This window comes from Hippopotamus amphibius, chromosome 9 (genome assembly GCF_030028045.1).
Source record: "Hippopotamus amphibius kiboko isolate mHipAmp2 chromosome 9, mHipAmp2.hap2, whole genome shotgun sequence".
Classification (NCBI taxonomy): domain Eukaryota; kingdom Metazoa; phylum Chordata; class Mammalia; order Artiodactyla; family Hippopotamidae; genus Hippopotamus; species Hippopotamus amphibius.
The window spans coordinates 116,303,297-116,314,121 of NC_080194.1; the positions used below are offsets into that span (position 1 = coordinate 116,303,297).

The 10,825-nt window shown below is 39.7% G+C and overlaps 1 protein-coding gene across 1 annotated transcript; it reads left to right on the top strand.

Annotated features, from left to right (window-relative positions):
• The first annotated feature begins 9,367 nt into the window (after nucleotides 1-9,367).
• Nucleotides 9,368-10,515, top strand: LOC130860726 (non-histone chromosomal protein HMG-17-like). Its single transcript, XM_057749311.1, has one exon. It carries the CDS (start codon nucleotides 9,426-9,428, stop codon nucleotides 9,696-9,698), a length of 273 nt encoding a protein of 90 aa, XP_057605294.1. The 5' UTR covers nucleotides 9,368-9,425; the 3' UTR covers nucleotides 9,699-10,515.
• Nucleotides 10,516-10,825: the final 310 nt, after the last annotated feature.

The window sequence follows — 10,825 nt, forward strand, 5'->3', positions numbered from 1 at the left end:
GGCTCCACAGTTGCGGCTGGAGGGCTCCAGAATGCAGGCTCGGTAGTTGTGGTGCACGGGCTTAGTCGCTCCCTGGCATGTGGGATCTTCCCTTCCCAGGGATCAAACCCGTGTCCCTTGCATTGGCAGGTGGATTCTTAACCACTGCACCACCAGGGAAGTCCCAGAACTTGGGTCTTATGCAGGACTAGAGTTAGGGTATCAGCAACTGGAAACCACCAGAGAAATGTCAAAATCTGCATCACGGGAAGACAGAAAAGGTAGGGGGTGGGGGTGTGGAGCTCAGAAGCCTAAATGAATACAGAAAACACAGTGGGAGAGGACGGAGGACAGAGTCACTCAGGATAGTCCTCTGCTTACCACTTCTTGAAGAAACTCAGGGCCCCTTCCTCCTGTGCAAGCTTTCATGTGACTTAAACAAACTTCTCCAGCAGAACTGGTGTCTGCCGAAGCAGGGGGTCTTTCGGTTAAAAAGTCCATGTTGGCATCCACTGGGAGACACAACTGTGATTGAATCCACAGCCAGATTGACTTGCATTTCCAGTCCTGCTGGCAGGAGGTCAGATGTACCTCCCTCCCCCAGGGCACTTCACCTCAAAGATCTTGAAAGTGCCTTATTTGTTCCAAGATGAGATTTCCCCCCACGAGCTAGAAGCCACAGCTCCTTAACCTTCATGCAAATTACGCCTGTAAATAAAGAGGCCTCATACAAAGTGTGTTGTTTCCCTTTCCCAGGGAGAAAGTACATTCTTTCCACACTTCGGTGGCCCTGGGCTCAGAAGGAACATTTCTTCACAGTGCCCTCTAACAGTGTGGGGAGCACTGAAGTGGTAATTACCTTAGAAAGTGGTTTTTCTATGTATTTGGCTGCAGAAAAACAACACGCTACCTCTCTTTCCATGCGTCTCACGGAATTATGTAAATAGACCCAAAGCAAACCAGTTTAAATGATTATAAAATGGATTTCTAAGTGATATCTGTTACCAGACAAGAATACTAAAAACTCCGCTCTTTCTCAGCCACCAAGATGAAAGGATAAAATATTTAGTAAGGGATGCTTCTCGGAGGGATGGTGTCTTCTGCGTGAGGAGTTTCTGGGGCTTTGCTGACTCAATTATCAGGGACAAAGGTCTCGCCCAAGGATGTACGAGTGATGACTTCCCAGGGTTCTGACCACATTTCACAAAACAACTGAAGGAAGAAAGTTGATCTAGAGAATGTGTAAGGGACTCGCCAAGTGGAAGAATGGTTCTCAAACTTGAGCACACATAAAATCACTTGGAAGGCTGTTAAAATAAGATTCCAGATTCAGTGATTCTGAGTTGGAGCCCAGAAATTTTTATGTTCCCAGGTGATATTGATGCCAGTGGCACATAGACCGCACTTTGGGTCACGCCAGCTTAGAGGAAACAAGGACCAATTTCAGCCCAACATCGGCAAGCCTCTTGCTGCCCTGCTGTTGAGGATGACCTCTCCCTGACTGCTGGGCTTGTGAAAACTGGGGCCCTGCCTCCCTTGACCCAGGGTCTCCAATCAGTGTATCTTATCTCACCAAACACAGTAATTATTCCAAAGGAGGGCTTGTGACCCATCAGATCCCACTTGGATGCTGGAAAAGGGATGCTCTTTCCTTCCTCCCAAGTTCTTAGGTACTAAGGATTATGTAATTCTGAAGCTCCACATGTCTATTATATAGTCAATTGGAAAGAGACTGCCTAAAATTGAAAGAATCCAGAAAAAAAACAAAAAGGAAAGGAGAAGAAGGAAGGGAGGGAGAGAAGGACAGAGAAAGATCTGACAGTGTTGTCTAAATGCCAGGATCCAGCTGCGCCTAAAAATCTAGTAGACCCAAGGGACTTTGCTGGTGACTCCACAAACCCCCTTTTTTTTTGGACTTAAACCAGTTTGAGCAACAGAGTGCTTTTGTAGCTTTCAAAAGAAAGTTTTCTCATGAATATGCGTTCTTCTTGATGGCTATAGAAACTAACTTGGGGAGTCTGCCAAGGACCCCAATACTGAGTGAAAAAAGGCCATATATCCTTACTCAGCTGCCTGTAATCACATGAATAACACGACCCTCCAAGTCCAGGCTTGTTCATCCCAGCTCGTGTAGCACACAAGTCTGCCGTGCTCACGCCTCTCAGCCTTTGAGTTTTTAAATGAGTCTTCTTTAATAAGACCCTACTATATAGCTCAGGGAACTCCACTCAATGTTCTGTGGTGACCTAAGTGGGAAGGAAATCTAAAAAAGAATGGATATATATATACTTTGCTGTACAGCAAGAAACTAACACAACATTGTAAAGCCACTACACTCCAGTAAAAATTAATAAATAATGCAAAGGAAGCAAAAACAAGACAAAAACAAAAACAAGTTGAAGATTTGTGGCAACCCTGCATCGAGCAAGTCTATTGGTGCCATTTTTCTAACAGCATTTGTTCACTTTGGGTCTCTGGGGTCACATTTTGATAATTCTTGAGATATTTCAAACTTTTTCATTATCACTATATTTGTTGTGGTGGTCTGTGATCAGTGATTTTTGATGTTACTATTGTAATTGTTTTGGGGTATCATGAACCGTGCCCAAATAAGATGGTGAATTTGGCCAATAAATGTTGTGTGTTCTGACTGCTCTGCAAACAACAACAACAACAACAAAATAAAAAAACCTAAAAACAAAAAACAAAACAAAACAAAAAAAACTTTGGCTGCAGGTAACATATAACTTCAAATTCATATAACTTTTCAAATCCACTGAAACAGAGAAATTTAAGGTACATATTCTGAGAGAATCGCACATTACAATTGGGAGAATTTCTGCATTGAAAAACTCTGTTTTAACATATTATACAGTTAACATGAATCATCTATGTTTCAGGGAATGCATTTTAAGCCGTGTTCTCGTAAGGGATGGGTTGTAGAGTTAGGAACAAAAGGATTCAAATCCCAAGGACTTCCCTGGTGGCGCAGTGGTTAAGAATCTGGCTGCCAATGCAGAGGACACGGGCTCGATCCCTGGGCCCGGAGCTGGGAAGATCCCACATGCCGCAGAGCATCTAAGCCCGTGTGCCACAACTACTGAAGCCCATGCTCAGCAACAAGAGAAGCCACTGCACTGAGAAGCAAGTGCACCACAAAGAAGAGTAGCCCCTGCCCTTTGCAACTAGAGAAAGCCCACACACAGCAACAAAGACCCAAAGCAGCCAAAAAATAATAATTACAATAATAAGTAAAATTTTAAAAAAAGATTCAAATCCCAGTTTTATCTCTTATAAGCTGATCGGCCCATGAATAAATGCACTGGCTGCAATCAGACCATAAAATATTATTCTGCAAGAGGCAATTTACAGTTATCCAACATCTTATCCAAAGAGTTTCATCAGTGTCAGTTATTCCTAGGGTTAATAAATATTTTCATCTCTGGAAAAATAAATAAATAAATAAAATGAGTCTCCTTTAGGGTGTGGGGAGAAAGGAACTCTCCTACACTGTTTGTGAAAATGTAAATTGGTACAGCCACTATGGAGAACAGTGGAGGTTTCTTAAAAAACTAAAAACGGAGTTACTATATGATCCTGCAATCCCACTCCTGGGCATATATCCAGAGAAAACTATAATTCACAAGGATACATGCACCCCAGTGTTTATAACAGCACTATTTACAATAGTCAAGACATGGAAGCAATCTGAATGGCCGTAGACAGATGAATGGATAAAGAAGATGTGGTATATACATACACAATGGAATATCAGCCATAAAAAAGAATGAAATGTTGCCATTTGCAGCAACATGGATGGACCTAGAGATTACCATACTAAGTGAAATAAACCATACAAAGACAAATGTCATATGATATTGCTTATATGTGGAATTTAAAAAAAAGATAGAAATGAAGTTATCTACAAAACAGAAAAAGACCCACAGACATAGAGAAAAAACTTATGATTACCAAAGGGGAAAGGCGGCAGGGGGCGGGAGGGCGGCAATAGTTAGAAGGCTGAGATTAATATATACACACTACTATACATAAAATAGATAAACAAGAAGGACCTATTGTATAGCACAGGGAGCTATACTCAATATTTTTTAATAATCTATAAGTGAAAATAACCTGAAAAGGGATATAAACGTATACATACATATATATACACATATACACATATATATCACTTTGCTGTACACCTGAAACTAAACAATTCTTGCCTAAAAGGGCACCCCTATTTGTCTAGTTAGTGGTCCCATTTTCTCTCTGGGCCAGTCCTCCCATACAACGCCTTAATTTTTCAGATGATGAGAAGTGAGATTTGCGGATGCCATGGTCCTATTCTCTGAGCAATGTGGCACCTCATCAACCCACATGAGCTCATCTGTTCAGATAGATCTGATTCACCATCTTCTGCAGAAACCAATGGTTTCTATAAGACTCACCTTAGGAGGAATGCACTGAATTACTTTTTGATGCCAGAGCATCCTCTCAGGTAAAACACTGCTAATTTTACCTGCACTTGCTAACCCTGAATCAAATTTCCAGCATGGAGAGGGGAGTACCATTATGCTTCCGATACCCTAGGTCAGTGTTTTGAAAAAGATCCACAAGCTGCCTGTTATTACTTACATTACATTGTTTACCCTGCCGTTACTCTCTAGATAGTAGCCTCTTCTTCTCTGCCTCTCCTACTTGTGCCCCCTCAGTGTCATTTCTCTCTGTCTTTCCCCTGAAATACTATTACATCGTCATCAGTGTCACTGCCCCTTTTCAAATCCCTTCCATCCTGTCCTGACCTTTCTGCTATAGTCAACTGCTTAATCAGTTATTTCAACCAGTCCAACCCCACTCCACCCTTTAGAGCCTTGTCCCTGTGTATCAATTTTCTTAGCCTTTAAGACACTCCCAGGCCAATGTGTGGTGGTTAAATGTGTGGGCTATGAAGCCAAACTCCCAGGGGTCAGCGCCCAGTTCTACGACTTATTCATTACTTAATTTCTCTGGGTTTCACTTTCCTCATCAGTGCAACAGGTATTATGATAATAATAGTAAGTGCTTTGTAGGTTTGTCATAAGCGGGACGTGACAGTGTAAGCAAAGCATTCAGCACAGTTCCAAGTGCATGGGGAGCATTCACTGTATCAATCACTAGTACTCACATAGGTGTATAAGGAACATCTCACTTTCCTAGGCAATTAGACAGAAAGCAATGCTCGATTATCATAGTTCACATACTTGCAGTGTTTAATCTAATACTAGAGGGTTGAGATTTCATCCTGTCCATTCTTTCAACTCAAGTATGTAACCCTATGCCTGATACGTTGTAGGTACTCAATAAATATATTAAATGAGTGAATCAATAATAATAGCTACCATTTAATGAGAACCAAGCACTTCACATATTTTATGTAATCATTAAAGCAATCCTGCAAAGTAGGTGTCACTTTCTCCTTTTAAAGAAGAGGAAAATTGAGTTTCAGAAAGCTTAAGTAACTTGCCCAAATACAAAGAACTAACAAACGGGGGAGCCGTTCTCATTATACCAGCTTTTTCCAACCTCTTTTTTGACCCATGGACCCCTCCCATAAATAAATATACTACTGTAAACCCTTAGGGATACTTAATCATCTCAGCATTTATAAATAAATGACTTCTTTTTTTAAAAAAATGTTCCACTTGAGAACTATATTATCAAACACTATACTATAAAGATCGTGCTACAATCTTCATAATAGCAAGACAAGTTTTGACTTGTCCCTCTTTAACATGTGATGTAAAGCTGGCAGATTTGCCTTAAATTATTTATGAAAGGAAAAAAACCAGTCGGTTTCAGGACAGAATGTTACTATGTTTCCAGGCATCCACAAAAGGCAGAAACTCCTTTTATAAACTGATGTTTGGAATTCTAAATTTTGTGCTGATTTTTTTTAAACATATAATTGTTGTTCTAAATGATAAGCTGCAAAAAAAACAGGTTTCCAGCTGATGTTTGCAAGCACTTCTCTCCAAATAACACATTGCAGGTGTGAAGAGTCAGTCTCAATAAATGAAAAGCCAAACTGTACATAATTGTCACTATATGTTCTATTTTTAAGTTTAGTTTTGAAGGATATTTGGATGCACCATATCAGACTTTTATCAGATGGATATAACTTGCAAATCTGGTGAAGGTCAGTCTGAAGTCAGTTTGCTGATTTATTATCACATCTTTGTTCCTGGTTACCTTGCTGCATTTCAATATCACACTGCTGTATACTCTCTATTGTACAATGGTGTACACTATATCATCTATCCCTGGGATGCAAAGAGCCAAACTGTCTCAAAGTGACCCCAAAGCTCACCCTGGAGTGCTTGGTGGAAGAGATAACTGGGATGGACCAGTTCCCCTCTTCTCCTGGTGGGAGGGGAAGCACCATGGGACTAATGGCATCTTCCCAATCCTGGAAGAAAGTACTACAACTTCACGTGGTCCCCAGGGTCTTCAACTCTGGCAGCACCTCATAGTCTGTTAATTCCCCCACTGACACGTCAAAAGGGAAAGCAATAAAGGAATGGATTTCTCCTCTAGAACATAAAATCACAGGGGATGTCTAAAATGCTCTGGCCCCACATACCTCTCCACAGGTTGATGAGAGGATGGTGGTCCCTGACTTCTCTTCTCTTGCTGTTTCCTTCCCTTACCTATGCTGAGTGATTGTGAAATTTGTCTCTTTTTTTTTTTTTCAGTTCCTAATTATTTTATCACAACTTACTACATTTCTTTTTTTTTTATTATTATGGAGTATAATTGCTTTATGATGTTGTGTTAGTTTCTGCTGTACAATGAAATGAATCATCTATATGTCTACCTATATTCCCTCCCTCTTGGACCTCCCTTCCACCCCCTCATCCCACCCATCTAGGTCATCACAGAGCACCGAGCTGAGCTTCCTGTGCTTGATAGCATGTTCCCGCTAGCTATCTATTCTACACACGGCAGTTTATATATGTCAGTCCCAATAGCCCAATTCGTCCCACCCTCCCCTTCCCCCTCTGTGTCCACATGTCCATTCTCTATGTCTATGTCTCTACAGAAAAAAAAAAAGTCGTGTATTAACATATATATGTGGAATCTAGCAAAAAGGTACAGATGAAATTTGTCTTGAACCCTAGTGCTGGCTAAGCATAAAAACAACTCCAGACTGTACAAAGTCAAAGCCACTATGTCAGTTGGCAGTATTCAGCTGTGGGGTTGAGTCATGAGCCTACTCTACTGCTCCACCATGTTCCATTCACATTCCCTCAATGTGTACTTGGAGGCTCTTGTAACTCGTCTATTTTTAAAGGGAAAATATTTAAAGGGTTATCTTATTTAATAATTTTTTTAAAAAAAGAAAATTAAAACAGATATCATTTCTGCCTTTAAGGAAGTACAAACGTGCTCACACCAGAACATGAGAGCCACCGTTTGGAAGTCATAATCTACACCATGGACTCATTTAAATCAGTGGATGGTGAATCATTGAAAAGGCAAAGAGTTATTATTCTTTTAATTGGAAAGAAGGTATATTTATTTTGAAAGGAAATTCAAAACCCCTAAGTTAAATTTGGTCCTCATTGATCTTCTGTAAAAGTCTTAAGTGGTTAGAAGAGAGAAAAGTAGTTCAAGACTTGGACCTGTTGATATGGCTAAGGCTAAGGTTTGGACCAATTCAATGACACAAAACACATAGATTGGCATAAATTTTAGAAAGGAATTAACAAAATTATAATTATTTGTAAGTTATTTATTTGCATTCCTGTAAAGGCTAAAGAGCTTTACAATTGATTTTTTAATTTTTTAAAACTTTGTTTTAGGTTCTATTTTTTTTTAAGATTTTTTTTTTAAGCCATTTTAGGTTTACAGCAAAATCCTTTATGCCCTCTACCCAAACACACACATAGCCTTTCCCACTATTAACATCCCCCCGACCAGTGTAGTACGTTTTTCACAATCGATGAACCTAAATTCATACATAATAATTACTCAAAGCCCATCGTTAGGGTTCATTCTTGGTGTTGCACATTCTGTGGGTTTGGACAAATATATAATGGCAAGTATCTATCATTACAGTACCATACAGAGTATTTTCACAGCCCCCAAATCCTTTATGCTCTATCTATTCATCCTCTCTTTGCTCCCAACCCCTGACAACCACTGATTTTTTTTTTTTACCGTCTTCATAATTTTTCCCTTTCCAGAATGTGATGTAGATGGAATCATATAGTATATAGCCTTTTCAGACTGACTTCTTTGATTTAGTAATATGTATTTAAGATTTCTCTATATCTTTTCATGCCCTGATAGCTCATTTATCAATGAATACTGCTTCATTGTCTGAATGTACTAGAGTTTATTTGTCCATTCACCCACTAAAGTACATTGCAGTTGCTTTCAAAGCTTGCAATTATGAATAAAGCTTCTATAAACATCTGTATGCAGGTTTTGAGGTGGACATATATTTTCAACTTCTTTGGGTAAGTACCAAGAAGTGCAATTGCTGGATCACATGGTAAGAATGTGTAAGAAACCTCCAAAGTGGCTGTACCATTTTGTTTTCCCACCAGCAATGAATGAGAGTTCCTATTGCTCCACACCCTCACCAACATTTAGTGTGGTCAATATTCTGGATTTTGACTATTTTAATAGGTGTGTAATGGTATTTCCTTGTTTTGTAAATTTGCATTTCCCTGATGACTTACGGTGTGGAGCATCTTTTCATGTGCTTATTTGCCATCTACATGTTAATTACTTTCTAATAAACAAAATGTATGTGATTAATTTTTAAATGAACAAAAAGGACAGATGTAAGGTAAATATGTAAAATTAATCATATTGCCACACACCACTAGAAAAATACAAGGGAAAAAAATCTGATTCGAAAAGAACTTCAAGCAAATAAAAACAAATATATGAATAAATTTTATCCCCTCAAAAGTGATATGCATAAAACTCTATTCTTAGTTATGTATAAATAAACCTTATTAAGTGTAGCTATGGATCATATCCCTGGATGAGAAAGCAAAAACATTGTAAAAATATAAATTTACAACAAATTAGTGTATAGAGACAATATAATGATTATCCTTGCAGTTCTTACAATGACAGGTATTTTCATTATTCCTATTTTTCAAGAGAAATAACTGATGCTTAGAAATGTTAAGTAACTGACTAAAGTCAAACAGACAGTTAGTAAGAGGGCTGGATGAAGTCTGACACTAAAGCCCTTAGGAAATCCGCCATATTGTCTCCCAAACCCAAGTGACATCCTAGTAACAAACCAAAGAGTTTTCTCTTTTAGTGCAGAGTGTCATCAAAATGTTAAAAGTTAATCTTGGGAGCAGTGTGAGGAAGAGGTGAAAGCCCACGCGCCACTGCATCCCCGTGTCCAGCGCGTACGTGCCGCCGCCGTCGCCACCATGCCCAAGAGAAAGGCTGAAGGGGATGCTAAAGGAGATAAAGCCAAGGTGAAGGACGAACCACAGAGAAGATCTGCAAGGTTATCTGCCAAACCCGCTCCTCCAAAGCCAGAGCCCAAGCCTAAAAATACCCCTGCAAAGAAGGGAGAGAAGGTACCCAAAGGGAAAAAGGGGAAGGCTGATGCTGGCAAGGATGGGAATAACCCTGCAGAAAATGGAGATGCCAAAACAGACCAGGCACAGAAAGCTGAAGGTGCTGGAGATGCCAAGTGAAGTGTGTGCATTTTTGAAAACTGTGTACTTCTGGTGACTGTACAGTTTGAAATACTATTTTTTATCAAGTTTTATAAAAATGCAGAACTTTGTTTTACTTTTTTTTTTTTAAGCTATGTTGTTAGCACACAGAACACTTCATTGTTGTTTTTTGGGGGAAGGGCACATGTCACTAATAGTTTGTCTCCAAAGCTGGATTGACATGGGGGAAAAACACCTTTCCCGTCTAGTTTTGAGAGACTTCCTCTTGGTTCCCAGGAAGGAGGGATTCCTTGATGTTCACACAGTAGCCACCTTGGCACAAATGCCTTGTGGTATGGAGAAACTAAAATTAGTTTTTATGTCCTCTTCTCCATCTCCACCTTCAGCATAGACTTGACTCCCTTAAACCCAGAGACCTGTTGGAACCTGACCCCCAAAGATTGGTTACTAGTATGTCAGGCAATCTGGACTTTCCCGTGTCACCATTGAGATGGCATCCCTCAAAAGAGCAGTGGTTCCTTTTTTAGATTGTGGATCTTCAGATTGATACTTCTGCCATTTTCATTTCCATTTCCTGAAAGTCAGGGTCGGCTTGTGAAAAGTTGTTAAACAACATGCTAAATGTGAAATGTCAACCCTCACTCTAAACTTGCCCTATTCAGAGCATCACATGAAGACTTCATTGGGTTTTATAGTGGCTTTCTGATTTTGGTAGTCCATTGGAAAAGGGAGTTTGAAAGTTGTTGTATACTGTTAACGATTGTCTGCCCGTGTCCTGCCTGAAATATCATGATTGTTTATGAAAAGTATCTTTAATAAAGCTGGATACAGTTTGAAAAAAAAAAAAAAGTTAATCTTGGAGAATATTTTTTAAGCTCTTTATTGGAATTTAATTGCTTTACACTATTGTGCCAGTTTTTGCTGTACAACAAAGTGAATCAGCTGTATTTATACCTATATCCCCATATCCCCTCCCTCCCATGACTCCTTCCCACCCTCCCTATCCCACCCCTCTAAGTCATCACCAATCATTGAGTTGATCTCCCTGTGTTTTGCAGCAGCTTCCCACTAGCTATCTATTTTACATTTGGTAGTGTATATATGTCAGTGCTACTCTCTCACTTCATCCCAGTTTCCCCTTCACT

What these genes read in the sequence shown, in the direction of transcription:
- LOC130860726 (XM_057749311.1), top strand. Translation starts at nt 9,426, where the DNA reads ATGCCCAAGAGAAAGGCTGAAGGGGATGCTAAAGGAGATAAAGCCAAG.